General features: G+C 43.4%; 1 protein-coding gene across 2 annotated transcripts; it reads right to left on the minus strand.

Annotated features, from left to right (window-relative positions):
* LOC118122524 (protocadherin alpha-C2) lies at positions 1–24,205 on the minus strand. 2 transcript variants are annotated; one of them, XM_035179259.2, is made up of 4 exons: positions 21,389–24,205; positions 19,020–19,078; positions 13,697–13,782; positions 1–4,161 (listed from the first exon to the last, which is right to left on the minus strand). In XM_035179259.2, exons 1-4 carry the CDS (start codon positions 23,927–23,929, stop codon positions 3,851–3,853), a joined length of 2,997 nt encoding a protein of 998 aa, XP_035035150.1. In that variant the 5' UTR covers positions 23,930–24,205; the 3' UTR covers positions 1–3,850. The 2 variants fall into 2 exon arrangements, with proteins under 2 accessions (XP_035035150.1, XP_035035151.1); XM_035179260.2 differs by lacking the exon at positions 1–4,161 and adding an exon at positions 12,971–13,414.

Below are 24,205 nucleotides of genomic sequence, written 5' to 3' on the forward strand. Positions count from 1 at the left end.
TTAAGATATTTAAGAAAAACTTTATTTGTGACTTATAAACAAAACACATCACCAGATTGATGAAATCATAAGAATCACTATTATCACCTTTACAATGAGAAGCAGGTGTACAAAAAAGTTATGAACAGATCTGCACTGTCACAGTCGCCTGGGATGTGTCACATCCAGCGACTGAAGAACATTCACTATACACAAGCAGAGAATACATCAACTTTATTTTTTTTAAATACCGTTTTATATATTTTGATGTTTTTTTCTGTCTATTTTCACATTTTTTTATTTCTCTACTGGGCAAAGAATAGATATGGAGGGTGAGTACATGATTTTATTTCACAACAGTGTTTGTTTGATCATCGTTCCATAGCTTAACACAAGTTAAAGTTTTACTTACAATGAAAAAAACCATATGGGGTAAAAACAAAGGCATTTCTCAGCATAACACAATAGCATTATGTATATCTAGAAGATTAAATTCATTTTCAGCAGGATAAAAAAATGTGATTCTTTCAGGTTTTTCCACAAATTACTGTTCGCAGTAGAGTACATGGATGTATGGGTTTATTCATGTGTGTACGGATGATTGTGGGTCTTTCAACATGTGTGTGTGTCGCCTTTGAGAATGTGTATCAGAGGTATATGTATTCCAATACGCGTTTCCCAGTGGAAAAACATATCTATGATATATATTATCTATATAGTATCTGTTTCCTTTTGCTTATAACATGCAAACAGCCACTTGGTGATCTGACAGCACAGAAGTACACCTGGAGGACGGGGTTGGGGGAGCAGGGGGGCGGGAGGGAACGTGTGCATGGGAGGGGTTGAGCCTGATAGCAGCACCTATACACTCCTACTGTGACTGGTAACACGATGGGGTTTTTATAAAAAAGGAACACTGAGGTGAGATTTCACGACACTTTCCATCATGTTGATGCGGTTCCATTACCCACCAGTGCACTTTCTGAGCACACTCTCCAGTGACTGATCTCACAACGTCAGGGTCGCATCAAGTCGATCGGCAGGCTTCTCTTTGACGCGGCACTTCCACAGCAGCCCTCGTTTCTAATGTTCATGTGCAGCAGTCGAGCAAATGAATGTATCATTTAAGTCCTATTAAAAATGTTCCTTTTAAATGTTAATGCCTCTCAGTGGAGCACCGTGTTTCTCCTCCATTAACTCCTTAGATTCCTCCCTTTCCAAGTCGACCACCATTCCCAGTGCTGCACTTCCCATTGAGCGTGGTTTTATCTGACCCAAGTTACTCAATTGTCACTAATGGCTGACACAGGAATGACTGGAGTACCACTGTGCGTGCAAAAGAGGCATGACTTGCCCGATCGTGAACGTTGGAGCAGCACACACACGACACTACAATGGCTGCTTTCCTTTCTTTCTCTTTCTTTCCGTCTCTTTTTCCACCCTCTTCATCCTGTCTCATTATATCCGGCACAGTTTGAGAGAACCCGTCAGAAGTCCTTACAACGTGACACACGAGGACCAATGCGAAAGATGACAGTGCTGTCAGCGAGCGGCGATCAGGAGAGACACTCTGAGGCTGAAGCACCTAAGCTCACTTGAACTTGAACAAAAGACGTGTGTGTGTGTGTGTGTGTGTCTATGTGTGTGAATATGCAAATGCACAAAAGCCGCACAGTTCATCGAGGGAGAGCGACTTGAAAGATGGCGTCCGACCATGTTGATCCGAAGAAGCGGGAGTAGAGGGGAGGAAAACGGGCAGCGGGCAAAGCGAATCCTACAAGCACTGAAGCAGTTGAGGCAGTGGTGCAGGGCTTGAAGAACGACTATTTAACATTCAGAGACAGAAGTAGAGGGGATCAGGCTTGAACAGAAACGAAGCGACAAGCAACCTTCCTGTGTCCCAGCCATATAATACACTCCCATATTCAGGGTGGCACTGGCTTTCGTCTTGGATTTTGGACTTTCCAGAGAGGAGGGGGGGTTTTCTTTTAGGATAATTTTGTCGTATATATGTGTGTATGTCTGGGGATACGTGTGTGTTTGCTTGTGTGCATGTGTGCATGTGTGCGTAAGAGGCAGAGAAAGTCAGTGTGATGTTTGTGTTGTCAGCGTGTGTCAGACTGGTGCTGATACACGGCGGGATTGAGACCCCCCGATGACCTGTGCCATATTCCGAGAGAGGAGTCAAGGTCAGGGGCCGGTTGCATCAGCTGCACGTGTAGGTTCCCTAGTTATGTCCCAAGTAGCCACTGATCCCGATTCACGCACTGCTAAAATATAAGCGGTAGCACCACAAAAATCTCTTACAACATAACCTCAAGTAACAACTAAGTAGTTAAGCAAGCAATAAAGCAGGTGCAAATGATACAAAGTCACACAATTGCACTCACTAACAGTAAAGCAGGAGTATTTCCCGCACACACTTTATTTTTTTTTCTTGACTAATCCCAGGTCACTTTGCAACCGAAAGGACGATATCAGTGATTTTGACCGTTTATGTCCATTTTCTACAAATTACACATTACTGACTAATATTTTCTATGAGTCTTTCCTTTTTAAAGCAGAATCTGCTGTAAAAAATTTAACAAGTTCTGGTCACACTGTTTGTGATCCATCATGTTTTGTGTGGCGTTCTGCCAAAAATGACCTTATTGTGATGGTGCAGGGCAGTTTTTAAACTAAGCTGCACTCGAGATTCATCAACATGTGATGAAAATATAACGTTTGCTGCCTGGAACTTTGGTAAAAACACATTGGAATTCCCCAAATCCCCATTGTTGTGCTTTGGAAAGTTGCAAGCAGTGATGTTAGTTTTAAACTGATTTGTAGAGAACGGACTAAAACATAGAAATCCTAGTGTTGTCCTTCAAGTGTCAAGTTTGGGATCTATTTATCAATCGTAATTTTTCTGCCAATCTACTACAAATCAAAGTGGTTTGTTTCCATCAGCATGGTAGTGCTCTTACTGCTCAGCTACTCATCTCAAATCTCAATGTTCTAACTATAGCTACAGCTGTAGAGTAGTATCCATTAGTCCGCTCTAATTCAGTAACTCGCTAACTGCAAATGAACCAGCAGTTATGCAGCCACTACTTTTATTTTGTACCTTAACCTGGGAACAAACTTGCGCATAGTTGGTGCAACCCAGTCCAGGTCCTCAGCCTCTGCGATGTGCTATGTTACACTGAAACAGAGCTCTTTATCCGAGAGTGGGCCTGTTCGTCTCAGCCACCTCGTTCTCTTAAAAAGGTGCTAATCTCATGGTACATATACTGTATTGTTGTTACTTTTTCGTTTTTCTTTTTTTTTTACAAAAGACCATAAGGCCTCCATAATACTAAAGACGAAAGCCTCTGTTTCCTTTCTTTTAGTTTGGCTTCAACTTCACCTCCAACTAGGCGAGTCAAAAAGTAAGGGGGCTGCATATAGACAGAGACGCCAACGCGGGGCCACCTCAGCTGACAATGGTCAGATAAAAATCGTACACCTTCTCAGGTGTCTTTGTGTTTCATTATACAAAGTGGAAATCACAGCAGGGCTATTCTAATCTGATAAATTGCTTTCTGTTTTAATTTGGTCCAACCTTTAGATGAAATCTAGCTTCTAAGAACATTTGTTTACCATAAACCTTAGCCAAAGTGATGGGCCAAATGAGCCAAGCAAGGGAGACGTACATTTGCTTTGCAGGTTTGCATGGTGCGGGGGAGCCAGGCCTGGTCTAATGAGGGTTTGGCCACTGTACAGTGTCTATGCAAATATGGTGCAAAGGGGCTCCCTCGGTTCTACAATATGCATTTCGATTTTTTTTTCTGGCTCTGAAATTGGGATGAAAGTTTGTTGGTAGCTCTGTTTTCAAATCACTCCTTCTCCTCTATTCGTCACCGTCATCCTTTCCTTTATCCTTCTTGTCCTTCTTGTCCTTCTTCTTCTTTTTCTTCTTCTTGGCCTCCTCCTTCTTGCCGAAGCTTATGAAGTCACCCTTGTCGTCCACTGGGCCCGCGTCATGGCGGATGGAAATGATGGCGGGGGATCCGGGGATGATGAAGGCTTCGGGGGGAATCTCTCCGGGCCTCATCATGGGCTGAGGGGGACCGTAGCTCTGCCCGGCGCCGTATCTGAAGTGCCAGCTGTTGCTGTCGACTCCAGCTCCCACCGGGGGTGACAGCTCTCCACCATCACCGTCTACAGAGAGTATGACAGAAAACAAATAGTGGGCATTTTGTTAAATATACACACAATTCATTTATTCAACTACCACTATAACCGCACTGCTCCCTGTGAGGAAGTTTTCTCGAGAGTTTGATGATAATACTGGTACCACTCGGGCGACTGTGGCTGAGAGGGTAGAGCAGTCGTCCTCCAGAAGGTTGGCAGCTCGAATCCCAGCCGATGCTGAAGTGTCCTTGGCATGGGCTGAACCCCTAATAGCCCCTCATAGATGTTGAATGCACTAATTGGATAAAAGCGTCAGCTAAATGAGATGTAATGTAGTGACTCTTAAGTCTATGGCTCCAGCCTGTTTGGTTTGCTTTGCTGAAAAACATGCAAACACTCACTAAGGTCTACTGGCATTTAAAAAAACCTGCATAACCTGCTAACTTTGGGAAAAAGGTATCCAACTCATGAGGACAGAAAGCAGGAGAAACACTCAGCCTTGGTAACAAAATCTGACGACCAGCATATGTAGTTACATACGTTTCTGGTATTGTTTGACCCGGTCAAGTCATAGCATAAAAACAGCAGTTTCCTGTTGTACTAGGTATTACACAAGATCTGGTTAGCATAAAACTTCAGGCCTCAACACAATCCAGATTCTATTCATTTCTATTCAACCAAGGATATATTTTCCTTGGCAAATACAATATGACTGAAACATTACACATCTGTATTTGTTATGCCTGTGTGCGCAAAACTGTTAAGCAAGAACAACACAAATGCGTCATCACTGCACATATTTTAGTAGGTACAGATGAAAAAGGGCCCAATCCAAAGACTCAAATAAAAATTCACTGGAAAAACTTTTTTTCCCCCTCCAACCCCATCCTGCCAGTAGCCTGACACTGTGATCTATGTTACAATAACTGCTCTGCTCGTCATGCATTGTCCCTTACTTGAGATGTTCCTAAATCTGACACACGCATGTGAGGAATGATCAAACTCAAGCAACAGCGAGCAGAGAGATAGCCTGACAGTGCAGCGATAGCCACAGGGAGTAGATATTTTCAGTTCAGCCAAGACCACAGGAGGCAACACTGGAGGGGACTAACCTTTAAAAACACAGGAACGCTAAACTCGTATTTGTATTTTGGGATGTTTGGTTGCAACATAATCCTACAACCTCATATGAGGCCAGAGACTGGGATTCAATAGTGTTCAAGTACGAAAGGTGACAGAGAAAGAACCCAGAAAGCAAAAAAAAAAAAAATATATAAAAAGATCATCATCATTGGATAGGATCTATATATAGAAAAAAATATTATGTAAAGTGGCGGTATGACGGCTATTAAGGTGAAAAAGTTAAAAGAGGATTTTTGATGAGATGAGGAGAGAAGAAAAGAAAGAGAAAGGGAGGGAGGGAGGGAGGGAGAGAGAGAGACGGACGGGGTGAGAGATACTAAGAAAGATGGGGGTGGGTGGGTTTTGAAGACATGGTGCTCTCAGGCCCACACCAGTTCCCGCTGCGCTGACCTACTTTCCGTCTGGATTTTATTTAGATCAAACACAGAACCATGCAAAAAGATTCTGTTTGATTTCTTTTTTTTTTCATTATCGGCTATTTATGACATTGCGGGAGCGTTGAAATGGTTTCAACCACTGCCCCACAGGGAAGTATACAGTATTCAGAAAATGCACAGTCTCCGTATGCACACTGTCCATCTGAGAATGAGTCTCATCATGTTCGAGGATGAATTATAAGAAGAGTGTCATGGACATCGCTGCACTGGTCAATAGATACAGTGGCTCTGCAGGACTGCAGCTGTACAGTGTATCGACTGGACACATTTAATAGGCCGCCGTTGTTTTATTATTGAGCCATGACTCACTGCAAATTGATCGTGTGCTGTACTAACTCGTGCAGATATGATGCTGTAAAGGACTGATGTTAACCTACATTAAGATATTTGCATATGAAAGACAAGAACATGACAAAATAAAGTCTTTTGTCAAAATGAAAAATCCAGATTAATCATGGCTTTGGTTCTAAAAGTGTTTTACCTACATTTGTCAAAACAAATTGATAATTAAATTATTTGAATATGTTCTGATAAAACATAGCAATTTCCTATCAAATTAGACATTACTAACAATAATATCTTCTTCTTTAGACGGTCCCCTGGAGTTGGATAGGGACATGGTCTGATAACAGTCCCAGTTGGTGCATGTACTATAAAGCCATGTCTAGGCTGTACCACTACCTCAGCGGTTCTCTGGAGAACATCTAGGCTATGAGGGGACGTGGGAAGAAGCAGCCAAATGTGGACCAATGTCTTCTCATGAGCAAAAAATAAATGGGAAAGTGAAAGTGAAATGTTTAAAACCAAACATGTCCTCTGGGCTCTCTTGTTTGACTGTTATAAATATAAGTAATTATAGCATTAGTTGGTCATCGGTGTCTTATAGTGTATTTTTAAATCTCCTATGAGGTTTCTAATTTAAGTATAATTTGGTATAATGGTGTCAAAGAATATTATATCTTAGGTAATGTGTTTTCTAAAGTGTTTTATTAGTGTCATTTGATATAAAGTACCACTTTTTACATCTTATTAGAGTATAACTGTGTTTGTTATATGTATAAAGAAGAACATCGTATTTCTAGTTTTTGTGTAATTTCACTTAAAGTACAGCTTGTTAGGTCTGTAAAAAAAAAAAGCTGCAGATAATTGACTCGGGTAATTTAGCTTGTTTCATGATTATTCCATGTCAGATGTTACCATGATTACCATGATACCATTAGTCAAGTCAGTGGGCTAATGCTCTAATACTCGTCTGTTTCTGAGGATTATGACATTTGATGGTATGGCCTGTCTGTATTTAATCTGGGTATTAAATCCCAGAGAGAGGTTCCAGTGTTGGAAATGAGTCCCAGTCAATCGCTATTAATAGTTGGGGCGAGGAAGATTGCTTGAAATAAACTGAAAAGAGAGCCGGTGAGTTTAAAGGAGATGTTTGAGGCAGACTGTGGATGAGCTTATTGAGCCGGTGATGCAGTGCTGTAAACAATTCACCTCCATTTTATATAACTCTCATATCATTTCCTGTTACCTGAAGCTGCTGTTTAATGGCGATTTGATGCTCCGTCACTGTGCCTGTTAGATTATGGATTATGATATTTCCCGTGCACTGTCGGATATGAGAGGTGAACGAGGGCACAGTATCGAAACTGCACCAGAGGGAGAGATTCATAGAAACATATGGATTCATCCTCAGCAACAAAATAAATATATCAACTTCATATTTTTTTAAATCAGTCAGTAATTTCTGAGATGTCCCGATTTGATCAAAGTATGTGGACATAATATCTTTAATTATGGTTATAACCTCATCTGATGGTTTAGGTTAGAACATCACAGGTAGGGCTATGAGCCACCTAATTAAATATTAGCATGGTAGAATAAGACCTAGTGCAACTGTGCTCTTTTAAATTGTCGGTTATATGATGGTAGGTTCTTCGTCCACAGCTTTCTAACGCTGCGTTCAGACATGCACTGAAGTTCAAACATTTTCCAGAAATATTCCTGTATGTGAGAAGGTAAATAGTCTGAGTCACGTTTTACAGAACCTTTCCCTTTCATCCCCTTAGTAAACTGTCTGGAAAATATTAGAACTAAGTGTGGTTGAAACCTATTTTGTAGTTGAAAAGTACGTTTTTGCAGACCTGTCTAAATACTTTTAGGACCTGTCTAAATACTTATATAACCTGTCTAAATACTTTTATAACCTGTCTAAATACTTTTATGACCTGAACTGTTTGTGACCTGAAAACTTTATGACCTTTTTCATTACTTATTTACTCTCCACAGAACTGAATTTCTGTCTGCTTTATCTCCAAAGGAAACATGTAAATAAATCAGTTTTCTGTGTCTTGATTCCTGTCTCAAACTGCGCCTACAGAACCAGTCTGAAGTGGCTCAGACAAACAGCCTTAGTTCTCCTATATAAGATCCTTGCATTTGACTGCTCTGCATCTTCACTCTGAGATCCCTGTGACTCTCTGTGTTGATCCTTTCTGCAGAAATACACCTAGACAAATTTGGTGTTCCGGCCTCTTGTATTTTCAGATTTCCATCACAATTTGGTGTCAGAAGTGGGATTGCATGACTGGGCGCATCTGGACTCAGTGTCTACGGTTGAGTGGCCTTCTTGGGAAAGTAGTTTCCAACCTCAACCTCCCCAAAAGGACGGGTGAGATGTAGGGACCGAGACCTACTGCGATCTATCTGGTGAGAATCTGAAAGTTCAAGTGTATTTTATACCGGCATACATAGTGTTAAGGAAAAGTTGGTCTAAGGGGATTGGATCCCAGACGGGTGAAAGCTCCGTACATTTTTAACCAAGGTTTAGAAGAAACCTGGAAGGTAGACTGACGAGGTACCTTAGAGTTTGCTAAGACCACAACCACGGAATGATATAATACTGGGTAGTGTTTGGATTGGGTGAAGCAAGACTCCAAAAGCGCACTACGTAGACAATTTCTCTAAAGCATTAGGATTTATGTCCTAACATGAACTTCATGTGAAGGAACTATGGTGACACAGCACTAAGTCTGATACAAGTGTGGATGAAAGAATGTGGGTTTCCAGCTGGGGGGAAGTTTTAGTATAAGGCAGCTAAAACAGCTGAGACTGAAGCTAGAGGAGAAAGAAAAAGGAAGTCAAGCCAGAAATGTAAAACTTACATTTCAGGCAGATAGGACGGTATGCAGAATGTGGTTCGAAGAATTGCATCAAAGGGACAGAAAACAAACACTGGCAGGGACAGATAACTCCTAACAAGTGTCTCGGAGTCTCAAAATGCAGGATTCCGACCTCGACTCTGCCCCGCCGAGAAGACGACAACCTGAACAACACCAAGCTCCACCACAAGCGGGTGTTCCACAGGCAGGAGCCCAGGCTCAACCACCTCCTCCACCTAATAACGTCCCAGTATCACAAGGTAATGCCAGAGCGGATGCAGCAGCGAAAGCAGCCGCTCGCCAGCCACTACCTGCCTCACACATTCTCTTACAGGTCGACTCAACCACCCCCCCACGGCTGACTTACAGGAACTCCAACTCAGAGCCACAGTGGATGAGCGTGTACTTTGGAGGAAATGTGGAGTGCACATACACAGATGGGTTGTTAAAGACGCACTCCCTACCCCGGCGACTGGACCACTCCGTGACCTGAAGCCCGGTAACTGGGTGGTAGTGAAAGACCTTAGGCGGGAAAAGTTGGCAACATAGACGCTGGACAGGACCGTACCAGATCCTGCTAACAACACACACAGCAGTAGAGGTCGCTGAAAGGACAACGTGGATTCATGCCAGTCACTGCAAGAGAGTTCCAGAACCAGACCATCTACCCGCTGCACCCACACTGAATAATTAAAACATAGGATCAGTGAAGGTGGGGCAGCGTTGACCAGCACAGCTATGGATATTGAGCCGGCTCCTCAGTCAGGTCCTTATGACTCCTTGCAGTTTGCTTTCTCCTACAGTATTGGTGATGATGCATTTAGAATCCTTGTGAATTGATGTATTTGATGTTTTACTGTAGTTGTGCATTCTCTTTTGTTGTCATAAATGAATAAAAGGGGGGAAGTGTAGTGGAAATATAACTAAGTGTGGTTGAAACCTATTTTGTAGTTGAAAAGTAAGTTTTTGCAGACCTGTCTAAATACTTTTTACGACCTGAACTGTTTATGATCTGAACTGTGTGTGACCTGAAAACCTTATGACCTTTTTTATCACTTATTTACTCTCCACAGAACTGAATTTCTGTCTGCTTTATCTCCAAAGGAAACATATGTAAATCAGTTTTCTGTGTCTTGATTCCTGTCTCAAACTGCGCCTACAGAGCCAGCCCATGTGAGAATACAGCAGTAACATTCACAGCGAGCGAGTGGGCATGTTCATGACATTTCTATCAAAACCGGATGAATGCAAAAATATATCAGGATGAAGAGGAGGCACCAGACACATAGAATTAGCAGACAAAGATGTCAACTTGGAAAGAGAACGAGATTCAAGAGCTCTTGGCGTTAGAGGCCAACAAAGGTGTCAATGTGATGTGAAAAACAAAAATGCAATAAATTTACGCCTGAATATTGCAAATGTTTATCTTGTTTTAGCGTGCATTCTTCATATGTGGAACTTTGTCCAGACCCAATTTTCTGGATATTTTTCCAGAGTTCGTGTCTGTAATCAGCTTCAGAGAGAAATGTGCGTACGATTACTGGACAAGCAGCTGTGATAGAACATGGTTTTCTTCACAGCAGTAACACTGGGCAGTTTGCAGCGTAGCAGTGCATCTTTGGCTTATGTGCACCTGACGGACGCTGCAGCATTTCACATGCCTATGCATGACCATCTGAGCTGAAATGTTGTGTTGCTGTGTAGCGTTTAATCAAGTGAATATTGTCTCGTCGTCTTGGGACACCCCAGGGTTTTCTGCACTGGCTGTGACTAATTAATGACCCTGACGTTGTTAATTAAGAAACCTGGTCCACGTATTAATTTGAGGCCTGTGTATGTGTGTGTGTGCGTGTGAAAAGTTCATTCATAAGGAGCGGGTCATGTCAAGAGTTGACACATTTCGGAGGAGCTCTGCCTCCTCTGTGCTACAGTTTCTCTGACCTGGAGGATTATTTGTAACTCTGCGGTGGCTTCACATTAGCCAACATTTCACAGCGGATGCGTGTCTGAATCGGATTATGGTGTAACTGCTGGTAAGCAGGACAGTAAAACTCCTTGGGAGGAGGTTGCCATGACACCTGGTGTAGATATGTGGGCGTTTGAAGCCTCATTTCGTGTAACCTGGTGTCCTACATTTAAAATAGGCTGTGTTATTTCCTGTCTAGTTCCGAGATACGCTCCCATCTAAAACAGTCCCTCTGGTGGTTTGTAGCACTTGCTCAAATCTGACAGTGGTGCTCGTGTAAATATATGCGGCACGTCGCATCTATTCTGCATGAGACACGTCCACCTAAACCAGTGTTCCCTCTAAATTCCAGCGTGCCCTCTTTTTCTTCTTAATACCTGCCCTTGCAGAGTCCCCGTCCCTTGCTCTGCTCCCCGCTCCTTCATCCCCCGTCTCTAAATCTCCCATTCAGAGATATGACCGGTTGCCTTGGAAACTGCCTTCGCCCACTCCCTGCTGATGGAGGGTGCGGCTGCTGCAGCAATCTCTCCGTTAGACAGTGTTGCCAGGCAACAGGTCACATGGCGTTCCCTAGCAACAACACTACTGCAGGAACCTGCCAATCCTCTTAACCTTTCTTCCTCCATCCCCCCACACCTTTCTTTTTTTTTTTTTCTCCAACCCCCCCAGTACATCTCCTCTGATCCCCCTCTTCAAAATTGCTTTTAATTTGACCGGATCTCTCCTTTTTTTTTTTTCTCCACATGACTTTCTCTCATGACTGATAATAGCTCCTCTCCCCCTCCGGCATCAGACAAACGTCTCATCTGCACCACAGGTCACTTACATAAACACAGTTTTGAGGGTGCTGCATTTAGATGCATCACAGCACCTCAGATAGTTTCATTATGGCAACAACCTGCAAGAGGATCAACCTACAATCCGGTAGATTTCTATACATTTAGCGCTGAGCCACTCCTATGAAATGAATTCCTGATGCAACAATGCACCGATGCTCAGGCTGCAGTGTGACATTCTTCTTGAAGACAATATTTGAGCTTTTACGTAACCAGACGCGCAGGTTTCTCACATTTCTCTGCAGCAAACCGGCACAGAGAAACAGGGAACTGGTGCAGCGGCATGCATCTCGAACAATTTCCCTGGGAGAGAGAGAGAGAAAAGCCTTCGCATGCACACAGTGTGTTTGCAGAAGACAGTGATACGGTCTGTCACTGACTCACTGAGTGATTGACTGCGATGTTAAACGTCACCCTCAAGTCTGTACCTATGTTCTAATTCCTGCAGCTGGACAGGAAATCAATGGGCGGCAGCTGGGCCAAAGAAGGGAGGGCAGCACACTGTTCCCTAGTAACAAAGTCTTCCAGTCAGCCGACGCAAAAGATCCACTCAGCGTCTCGTACAGTAACAGATTTTTCGTAGTCATTAGCTTTGTGCCAGTGTTTATGTGAATGAGGATGCACGAGCCGTTTTGCCGCTGCACATTCTCACTGTTCGCAGCCACTCTGGACAACTCGTCTCTCATTAATTTAACCGGTTGCGTTTCTCCGTCTGCACCTCTCCACGCTGCGAGCTGCTTTCATGGGTCATACAGTTGTTTGTCTGTGACTGTGCACGACGGCTTCAGGCTTTTGGCCTCTCCGCTAAGCTCTGAATGAGCATCACACTATTAGTCAAGACCGTGTTGATGTCCATTTCTGTCAAATCCCCAGTTTGACCATATTATCTGATCCAAAAGTAAAAAAAAAAAGCTGAGATGCATTCAGCGTAATGGATTCAATGTGTTAAATGGAATCTAATGTGATGAGAGAAGATAAAAACTAAGAAAAACTAAAAAACTGCTTAAAGAACTCTCTGAAATCTACTAAATATCAGTTCTGAAAACTTCATGCTTCAACTTGGTATTATATGCTTAGTTTTTTATTTATAATGAATCAATGAAATGAGATAAAACATATTGATTAAGGAGCTTCAGAGGTGTTAGTAGGCTGAGTTCCTTTTATTTTGTAACGGAGCCAAGCTAGATGTTTTCAGGTTTCCTATGCAAAGCTAACCATTTATTACCTAGGACATATTCAGTACTATGGTTGAATGAATACATTCTACTGCAAATCACTGCATTTCCACTGATTGTCTTGTTTTTTTAATGTATTTAATCTTGTTTTCTTTTTTTGTCATTTCTGAACTGCATGATACACAAGAATGTACAGCATTGGACTGTATTTATACAGCACGGTCCTATCGACCACTCACAGCACTTTACAGAACAAGTCACATTTACACAGGCATTCATACAGCGCTTAAATACACAGCAGTTTGTCTGTCACATTATTCAAACACTGTCAGGGCCAAGGATACTTCGGAATGCAGACTGAAGGAGCCGGAAATCAACCCCACCGACCTTCTGGTTACGTTTCCCCACACAAAACACAAAGAGTGATACTTTTTGAAGGTGTTGTAGGTCCAGACGTTGTTTTTGCTAATCTATATTAACAACTTTCGGCAATTTAAAAGGCTGATAGCCGATGAATTTCGGTCAGCGTGTTCCACCTCTTTTGCTCTTCACACGGACTGTTTACCTGCGGATAACAGCCTAGTCAAACATGATTGGTCAAACTAGAAATGGACACCAGAAGGCTCCTGTCCCCAAAATCGTTTCCCAGAATCTGTTTCAACTAATAATAGGGCATATAACATAAATGCATTTCAGTCACTCTGACTTTCAGTAAACATCTCTTATCTTTTTTTAAACATTTTTTATGCATTATTCTTGCAGATAAAACGGGCAAAATATATTACTTGCATATTTTTCGTCACCATCTGTGAAGCTAACACATCCTGACTGCTACACAACCACTCACCTGCGGCGCTGGAAACAGTGGGCCAGTTCTGGACGAGCATCCCCTGGGCTCCCTGCATCACAGAGGACTCCTCCATGTGGACCGAACTGAAACGAAGGACGCATTCAGCAAAGTCAGACGACACATCAAAACAAAACTAATTATTCACAGACCTGACCTCTAGACAATTTTCTTTACTTATTATGAAAGAAAAAGAAAAAGAAAATTTTGCTTTTGTTGATAGCCTCTGCTGACATGGTAATCTAGCATAAAAAAACTGAATCCAAGCAGTATTAGTCACAGTTTCAGGCCTCGACAGCCCAGTAGCCATGGGCGACCAGCAGCTAAATACAATTTTGCCATCATTGATTTTATTTACACCACCTCCCTGCTGTCACTTGTCAAAATGTCTCACGTACAAATGTAGAAAATGTGCCTATCCTTGCGGAAGAAGAATCGGCAGAAAGTATTTTGTGAACTCTGGCAATGGAAAGCTGCGTCTGGTTTCCTGGCAGCTATTTCTAACACCTACTGTGTCTGTCAAGCCTTGTTTGTGAAATAACGGCAAGCCTACAATGTGGCGACAATGACAGAACCACTGATGGGTCAACGAACAAAAAAAATATGCATACAAGACTGAGGGTAACGCACCACTTAGATTTTGCCTCTTGAAACCCGGTGTAGTTGATTTCAGTCATCTAATGAATTACCTTTAACTGATGTGCCGTAAACACCAAACCAGTACATGTGAGTAATAAAAGCAGATGCTCCTGTAGTGGAAAATTCCACTGATCAATATCTTTCTACTGTTTTGACTGTTTTCTGTGCACTTAGCTGATGCAACCTCAAACTTCCACCTCCTGTGGACCTTTATTTGTGCAACTGTGTGCTAGATTTGATTCCTCTTTCTGTACCAGTGATGCCAGACAGCAGACGGTCCTGTCTGCTTTCTGTTCTGTTTCCCATTTATCACATTGTATAAAAACCCTCCTTTTTAACTTTCTTGTTGTTGCACTCTGAGCCATGTTGCTGACTGTGTAAACCTCTGCAGAGCTAATAATTAAACCTCTAAGACAACTCCGGTCTGAGAAACTCATTATTTCAAATCTCATGATAAATTTCCACAACACTCCTCAAATAGAACAACCAGAGGTGCAGCCAGTGGGCACTGCACATTCCCACTGAGGAACACTGAATTCAGCCAGGACGTTTTCCCTTTAAGGCATCACACCAATGGAATGCAGCACCACAGTTTATTAGAGAGTCCTCATCATATTGTATCTTTTAAAGGTAGCATTAAAAAAATGTCATTACTGATATTATTTTACCAGGACTGTACTCAAATGTACCTTTATCAACTGTTGTCTACTCATACTGGTGTGTGCTTTTTAACTATTGAAAGGGCCTGTCAATGAAAATGTGCCTATTAGCCAACCTGGGTGCATTAAAATTTGCATCAATGTAAATAAATGTACATTTATCGCATTTCTAAACTCACGCCTGTGCGAGCCCAAACCATACTGGTGAGGGAGCGTTTCTACTCTCCGAGCTCAAAGAATAGTATCCACAAGTGGAAAGGCCTTCTCTCAGGTGACCAATCAAAGGAGGGGAGCATCAGCCAACGTCCATAGTCTCAAAATTGAACTTGACGAGATGTGACGGGCGGTGTTGAGCAGTTGCGAGCATATGGGGAATGGTGAGTTCGCACTCGTTTCATCCCTGAGCCTGCGGAGCCGAGGTTTTGCACGTGGGACAGAAATGCTTGTGAGTATGGTTTTTGCGCTCACAAACTTTGAGACTAAACACGGTACAAATTTTCCCTTTTTAAATAAAGAATACATAAATAAGTGTCTTCATCATCTCAACTGTCATAGTCAACTTAGTTTATCATAAAAATCCACATTCTCTTCTTCATATATTACTGGAGATGGTGGCCAACTTAAAATGTAGGTATTCAGAGGACTTTTAATTCAGTTGCTCTAATAGAACTTCCTTTTTTTAAATGTATCTCTGTTTATTTTCCCTTCATCCAACAGATGATCTCTAAACTTGCTTTTAACTTAACTATGTTTCTTTTATCTTATTCTTTTGCCATTACTTTTAATTGATGTTGTATCATTGGTTGTCTTTGATTTTAACATTTGATGTCTTAGAATTTAAATGCTATTGTATGAATTGGCTTGTTGTCTTTGATATTGAGTTTTCCTGATTTATTTTGTCCTCTGTGTGAAGCACATTGTGATGGCTATTTTGAGCAGTGCTATATAAATAAAGATATTACTTTTATTAATTTCTTTCTATAATTAGATATGAACTTTGGTGTGTTACACTCTTGCCTTTGCAGCAGTGAAAGATTTATATGCGTAAACCCTCTTGAACTGTGCTAATATCTACATTTAAACATTATTCTTATCCTTGACGCTGGCCTGGTTTTAAGTGTTGCAGAAAAAAGAAAATGCAGCTCAGGGATATGGAATTGATTGTGGTTGCTCACAGCATGGTGCCGAGCACATATCCATCCTAATGGAAATCCACATTAGTGCTGCTACACAAAACCCTGGGCTGCATTTCTGAAGACTATAAACTGCTGCACCTCTTACGATCCTTGAGGTTTTTGACCTGTCAGGTTTTAGCTACAGGATTAATCTAACAAGCACCTAGCAAGCAATATTTATATATGTATTTGTATAAAAAGCAGGAAACAAAAATTCATCCTACAATCTCAACCCACATTTTTAAGTTTCAGTTTCAGTTTGTTTTTCTGGTGATGTGCAAACCCAGAGGGTCTACTTTTCTGAGCTCTACTTTTTCATTCAACGTAGCTGGTAGGCAGACAGCACTCAGAGAGACGGCAAAGTGAAAACAGACACAGTTCATCTTCCTGTTCTTTTCACTGACAAGATGCACTTCCACTCTGCGATGACTCATGGAAATCAATTAGAAACCCATTACATGGGGGAAACCAAGTTCTGATGTTGCATGCTTGATGACCTTTATTTTCCCTTCAAATGGACATGAACAATTGTTATTCATTTATGTCTCTGCCAGTATCTTAATAAATAAACACATTTCAAATGTGCTCTGCAGTTTTGTTTGAAAGTCTGTGATATCATTCAATATTTAAACTTTTTCAGAAAACGTGAACACACTATTTTATTATTTGCAGTCTTGCCACTGACACAGTTTCTGTTAAATAAAGTCCACAGTGAGCAGATGGTTAGCGTAGCTTAGCATTAAGACTCAGAACGGGAGAAACAGCTGTTTGTCCCCAAAAAAAGAACTTCCTGCCACCTTATCATCCTGTGATGCTGCCGAGCAACATGACCTCCACTCAAAACCACAACTTGTGGTTTTTAGAGTGATTTATGTGGTTGTACAAAAAGGATGTAAAGGTTTGCAGGTAGATATTTTCCTTGTTGAAAAGGGGGAATAATTTTTAGAAAATATGTTTTGTCACTCTGTTTCCTACACACTCAATGTGAAGCTACAGCCCACAGCTGATTAGCTGAGCTTAGCATTTACCATGGAGGCAGAGGGAAATGACTAGTCTGGTTCTGTCAAAATAATAATAATAATAATCTACCTTCCACTTCTAAAGCTCACTATGTATGATTGTGTCTTTTTAATAATTTGTCGATATTAAACACATGCACGTTTCAAACCAAGGCTGCGATCCCCCTGGGCCTCTCACTGCAGCACATCCAGAATCCGTCTCAAACTGCAGCACACTGGCTGTGATAATTAGGGATTTGCCATGAATATAAAATGGCTATGGATGTCCTGGGCAGTGTGAGTTTTGAGCGTTTCCACAAGCAGAGGGGCAGTTTTAATGTGTGGGAATATGACACACACAGAGAGAGGACTGGTGTTTCCTACAGTAACCGACTACACCAGGAATGTGGGTCAGTACTGTCGGTGCTACAAGCTGCAGTGTAGTGAGGGAGATTACAGCACACACGCGCGCGCACGTTCGGGTTAAGTGTTAATGTGAGCCGTCTCTGGGTCTGCGTGCGTTTCAGCCATTTTGGAGATGACAGCGGCAAATTGCGGTGATGATTTATGTTAAACCATGTCGTGTTACAGTGACTTGATGACATGATGCACATTATGATACCCTGAGCACCATAGAAATTAACACTAATATCCAATTAAATCAAACTTAGACGGACCAGTAGACTGCACATGTGAGCGGTGAGCATTGTTAGCATGAAATTATGAAAATTCGGTACAAGCGATAGACATGTGGAGGAAAAACTCATTAGGCCCTGACGTTCCAGCTGTCTTCATAACAAATTAGCAAAACACTTCATTACAGACTTTATTCAAATTGTTGCATCTTTTTAATTTGTGTTCTCTGATTTGTGAAAAAGGTAATTAACGAGAAAGCTTACATGTGTAGTGCTTTACTTACTCAGAATTAATGAATTCTTCATATTTGTTCTATTCTTTTAAGAGCAAGCACACTGAAAACACATCATTTGAAATGAGACAATACAAACCTCAAACCTAAACTTTAGAAGTCGGCCTATTATTGTTGGGGAAAGGACAATCTACCTGTAGTAGTCCTGCAGTATGTATAGATGTAAGCCCATTTACCTGGGGTTCTAAAAGCTTTATCCTATTCCAGTGTAATATTTGGAATATAGAGTGCATCTGTCTGTTTTCAGACCTATCTATGTTGCGATTTGTATAATTGTGTCAAGCGATGGGGCTCTATGGAGCTGTAGATGCTTGCAAATATGCTCAGTGAATAAACAAGTATGAGTGCGGTGTCTGAAATGTCGTCTGCTGTCCGACTTCACAACTTCTCCCCTCATCTGCAGACGGACGTGTACGAATACACGCACACGTACATGTGTTGTGCGTGTGCACGCAGGGCGCTTGTACATGCAGACACTGAAGCGTGTGTGCATCTGATAATCTGAGAAAGGTCATAGTCGGCTCATTTGTCCTTCATGCTTCCTGCTTAAAGACTGTAACTGGGGGAAGCGGCGTTCAGAATGTAGATGGCCTATATAGTGTTTCACTGCAGAGGAGGAATGCAGTGCCTCCACTGATGGGAGCAGCAAATGGCTTCTCCTTAAGGAGGAGGAGGTTGAAACAGATGCTGAGGGGTCACTAGCAGTCATTTCTGCTTATGATAGATACCTTTTTTGTTTTATTAGCCTATCCGATTTTTTAGGAATGGCTATTTGCATGAAGACTAATGCATCATCCGAGGTAAAGAGCAACATACAGGGTCACTGTGGTGGTAGCACAGACTGGGCGTAGACACTCCAGGAATTAATAACTTATTTCATGATGATCACAAGTTGCAAAAGAGTTAAAGATGGAAAGTGCTTACCTCTGCATCCCTGCCCTCAAAGATGCAGAATATCGCCAGTCAGCATTCGGGGCTTTTGGCTGAGCGAGCAAGAGAGAGACAGAGAGAGAGGGGTGGGGGGATGGAAAGACAGATAGAGAGAGAGGGAAGAGTGTGGGTTTAGTTTGCTCTCATACAGTGCAGAGCCAGGCTGGGCCATGGTCTCATCAATTAATCATCATGCATATCCCAGCACTGTACGTGGTGGGAGCACTGCAGTTGTGTCTCCCCCTGTTGCAAGCACAGAATCGCACACGCATGCGTACATATTGAGGTCCACACTGAGGGCTTTAAAAAGGGCAGTGAGTGAGAGCCATATTGATGGGTTTTTCGACAGACTCTCACTCGGTGGCTCTGTAAATGGGAGCACTGGGAGGTTCATGCCCTTTCCCTGAGCGCTGAGGTGTTTGTACAGACTTCTGTGCGTGTGTTTGTCTACAACTTTGAGTAAATCTATTTGCTCCTGATGAACCTGGACTGAGGTGTTTGAAACTCTGATTGGCCCTCTAGTAAATTATTGAAAATAAGGATGAGCCATTGTCGCTAGGGCAACCACATCCTCTGGTTTATCTTAGATCAGTGGGAAGAGCAATCACTCACAAATGTGTTATCTTTCTTTCTACTCTATTTTCTTAGTGGAAGAATACATCTGCAGGTAATATAGATATTATTCACGATATGATTGAGATTTTTTTTGGCTAATTATTTAAGTGCATTCTAAACCAAACTATATTTATCTAAGTAGTGTTGAATGGCGTTTTTTGGGCTGTATCACACTGCCCTATGTGTTATCATGCTAGCCTCAGGATTACGACTTTAAATTCAAAGACCCATAGAAACCTCATGGGGGGGAAAGTCCTATTTTTTTAATGAGCTAATCTTTCATTAGCATTAATTGTGCCTGACCCTTTCATAATGATTTTCCTCATGAGTTGGCGCCGTGCATATGCACTGTGTGAACTGACTGTGAACATTGGTAGTGCAGCTCACACTGGGAACTGTCAGCATCATGTGGGTCACAGCCTCAGATCTCAAGGACACTGAAAGGGAAAATCAGGGGGTCTCAGACGCACACAACCTGCTGGAGCAAGTGTCCCAGATAAAGATGGCACATGTTGTTCCTCAGTTCAGTTCAGAGGGGAGTGTTTTCAGCCGGCCGCCCCAGCCTCTGTGTGCAAATCTAATTTGCGGGGCTAAGGAACACAGGCTGGAGGTTAATTCAAGTCACTGCTACACTTGTCTCTGTGAGAGATTTTCTCATTGTGGTACTAATGTACCAGAGACTGGCACATCATGATTCAGATGATGCATCCAGAGGTAAACAACTAACTTGAGGAGCCTTTGATTCAAAGATATAGTACAATAAATAATGTTACTCCACAAAATCAGGATTCATCTGTTCAAGTTAGACTCAAAGACAGACTGCTTGAATGCAAGATTAACAGACAACAAGATTTCAGAATTTAGGAACTGCACGTTTGGATCATTTTTGGCAAGAAAGGCAGGTGCCAGACTTAATTTTGTTGAGTTGAGCTTGTGCCAACTCAACACCTAATAGCAGTATTTTTTCATTGTTGCCTCAATATTAATAGTTTTTTGTTAATTGACAAGGCAATCACTGTTTCACACATCCAGAAGTCCTTATTAGTGAGGAGCACTGTGTCACTGAAGTGGCGCACAGCCTTTCAGAGCAGGAAAAGAAAAACATTTAGGGTGTAATGACAAACTCTGACACAATATTTAGTCTCATCACACACGTGCACATCTCTCCCACTGTCACACAGGCAAACCAAAAAGATATTCAAGTCCTTTTTCAACAGCTAATCAACGAGTCTTGCAATGGTTTAGATCGAGTCACTTAACCCCCGACTGCTTCAGTGTAACTGTTCAGTTTAACTCACTCACACTCTCTCTCACACCCACGCACAGAAGTCAAGCCCACATGCACGGGGAACGGGGCGAGTAGTGAAGAGGGCGTGACCTGTTCTCGTGTAGATGTGATGACAACCTCAAACTGAAACTCAAATCTCTGAATCATCAGAAATAACACTGGAGCCTTGAAAGGAATCAGGACTGACACTGATGCAGTGTGAGTGCTGAGCTGAACTGGAAGGAGTGACTGCACAGTACAACTGGGAGCTGCACAAAGAGAATGGGTACGTGCAGGAATATCATCATCCTGCAGCAGCAAAAAAACTGACTAGCAATAATGTGGGTGTTTTACTATGTGCTTCAAATAGTTGTTTGCAGCTAAATAACATTTAATTCAAATGTGACGTAGATGTAAACATGATGATTCATGTCCTCCTAGGTTTGCAGACAAAGATAAACATAAAGAGTTAATGACACACCTCTGGGCAGAGTTGCATTGAGGCATCAGGCATACTCAGTCTGCGTACGAATCCACTTCCACTGGTGAAGAAGCGGTCGGCACCGCTGCCCCAGGTGCCACTGATGGGACGCCCTGTGTTGTAGAACATGAAAGTGTCACTGCCAGAGGTGGCTGTCAGGCAGGTCTTGTAGCAGTAAGTCTTTGTCAGGGAGCCATTCCCCCGCACTTCGATGTAGTGAGGCTCCACTTTAAGGTCTCTACGAAGCATCACATTGCTATTGGGCTGTGCCCCGGCGCCAGCTCCGCCTGGCGGACCAGCACTTACGCTGTTGCTCCCGCCATCTGGAGGGGGCTTCTGTGACACGCAGCAAGGGGAGCAGGACCCGGGCTGGGTGCAGTAGGCATGACAGCGGACAATGGCCAGCACCACCACGGTAACCAGGAACACAAAGGTGGTGGCGCTCAAAGCCACAATCAAGTAGAGGGTCACGTTGGAGAAGAGCAGGGTGCTGTGAGGCCGGATGATCCTCTTGGGGTCCGGGACCACTTTGGGTGGCACCTCCATGACAGCCACGTTGATGGTGGCGGTGGAGGAGAGAGCAGGCTGCCCATGGTCCTTCACTAAGACAGTCAGAGCAAAGGACGTGGAGTTGTCCTCCAGGATCCTCCGAGTGGTTCTGATCTCACCGGTGTGTTCATGGACCTTGAACAAGTCCAGGTCAGTGGCTGTCTCCAGCAAGTACACCAACCAGGCATTTGGACCAGCGTCTGCATCGTATGCTACCACTTTGGTCACCAAGGCACCGGGCTCTGCGTTCTTTTGCACGGTCTCCAAGGAGCGCGTGCCATTGCCAGGAGGGTTGACTATCAGTGGTGCGTGGTCATTCTGATCCATTATGTAGATGTAGACAGTGGCGACGCGGCTGAGCGGAGGAATGCCCCCATCTTGGGCTTTGACCTGGAAGTGAAACTCTCTCAGTGACTCATAGTCGAAGGCTCGCAGGGCATAAGCCTCCCCAGTATCGGCCTTCACAGACACATACGAGGTGACAGGGATGCCATGGTTGTTGTCATTGAGCACTGTGTAGGTGATGCGCGCGTTCTCCTTGATGTCTGCATCTTGAGCTTTCACGGTGCACAAAGAGGCCCCGGGGCCATTGTTCTCACCCACATAGACCGTGTATGAAGTCTGCTCAAATCGAGGTGGGTTGTCATTTACATCAGCCACGTCCACCTGTATGGTCTTTTGGGAGGAGAGGGGAGGGTTTCCTCCATCTGTGGCACTCAGAGTGACATTGTAGGCATCAGTGGTCTCACGGTCCAGGAAGGCTGAGGTAACCAGAGTGTAGTAATTTCTGAATGACTTGATCTTGAAGGGAAGGCCTGCTGGGATCTCCAGGCTCACCTGCTTGTTCGCGCCAGAGTCCCGATCGGTAACGCTAATGAGGGCCACGACTGTGTCTGCACGGGCGTCTTCTCTCACAGGGCTGGACAGGGATGACAACACTATCTGAGGGACGTTGTCATTCACATCCACCACTTCAACCACGACCTTACAGTGTGCTGCCACGGCCCCGGGCCCCTTGTCCATCGCCTGGATGTACATCTCATAGGAGTTGGTCTCTTCGTAGTCAACATTGCTCCTCACTCTTATTTCTCCCGAATTAGTGTCCATGCTGAACATCTGCCTCACTCTCTCTGGAGTGTAGCTGCTGAAGGAGTAATACACCTCTCCATTTGTGCCCTCGTCCAGATCAGTTGCATTCAGTTTGATTACCAAGGTGTCTTTGGGTGAATTTTCCAACAGCTTCACCTTGTACACCGAGCTGTCAAAGAGGGGGACATTGTCATTTGAGTCGAGGACCCGGACATTGATTTTAGCAGTGCCTGTTTTCTCTGGGGTCCCACCATCCACAGCACTTAGAATGATTTGGTGGTAAGGCGTCTGTTCACGATCCAGGGGCTTCTTGAGCACAAGCTCGATGTGCTTTGTATTTAGGGAGGGTTTGTTGGATACCAGCGCGAAATGGTCGTTTGTGCTGAGCTGATACATACGAACTGAATTGGACCCGATGTCTGGGTCCTGAGCGTTTTCAATCGGGTACCGAGAGCCCGGTAAAGCAGATTCTGTGATTTCCAGTTGGTACTCCTCTCTGGGGAACTGCGGCGCGTTATCATTGGCGTCCACAATCTCCACCTCGACATGGTGCACCTCGCTGGGGTTCTCGACCAGCACCTCCAGATTAATGAGGCAGGTGCTGGACAGATCACACAGTGCCTCCCTGTCGATCCTCTCATTGACGAGCAATTTCCCGTTTTTGGGGTTCACAATCACATAGCGTTTGCCGCTGTTGGAGGTTACCTTAATTTTTCGGGTGGCGAGCTTTCGAATATCCAGCCCCAAGTCCTGCGCCACATCGCCGACCAGTGCCCCATTTTCCAGCTCTTCCGCAATAGAATAACGCAATTGTCCGCACGAAAGGCCACAAAATAAGGAAAATATCACAAAATAAAAAGGCACATTATTCCCTATCCGGTTGCATATCCCCGCCACAGCCATTGCAAGCTCACAGGATCCGCAGACGGATTACACGCAGCCTTCCGCCTTTTTAGCTTGCAGTACCTCGCATCCCAGCACCTCATTAAGGTGGGCTAATTGGTCTCCCGGTAAATGAAACAGAAGCGGCTCATCCATCGTGTGACCGGGCTGAGGTGGATCCTCCTCAGCGCACCCATATTTCCTTTGTCCGCGATGCGCTTTTTTTTTTGTCTCCAGTGCGCGCTGCTGACGGGTGTGTTTCCCTGCTGCTGGAGCTGTGAACTCCGTCAAGACTGA

This window comes from Hippoglossus stenolepis, chromosome 15 (assembly GCF_022539355.2).
Source record: "Hippoglossus stenolepis isolate QCI-W04-F060 chromosome 15, HSTE1.2, whole genome shotgun sequence".
Lineage (NCBI taxonomy): Eukaryota > Metazoa > Chordata > Actinopteri > Pleuronectiformes > Pleuronectidae > Hippoglossus > Hippoglossus stenolepis.

Coding starts and splice junctions, on each gene's coding strand:
- LOC118122524 (XM_035179259.2), bottom strand. CDS start 23,929: ATGGCTGTGGCGGGGATATGCAACCGGATAGGGAATAATGTGCCTTTT. Junction 19,079..21,388: donor CAATGCAACTCTGCCCAGAG/GTGTGTCATTAA, acceptor TTGCTCGCTCAG/CCAAAAGCCCCGAATGCTGA. Junction 13,783..19,019: donor TTGAGGGCAGGGATGCAGAG/GTAAGCACTTTC, acceptor CCTTCGTTTCAG/TTCGGTCCACATGGAGGAGT.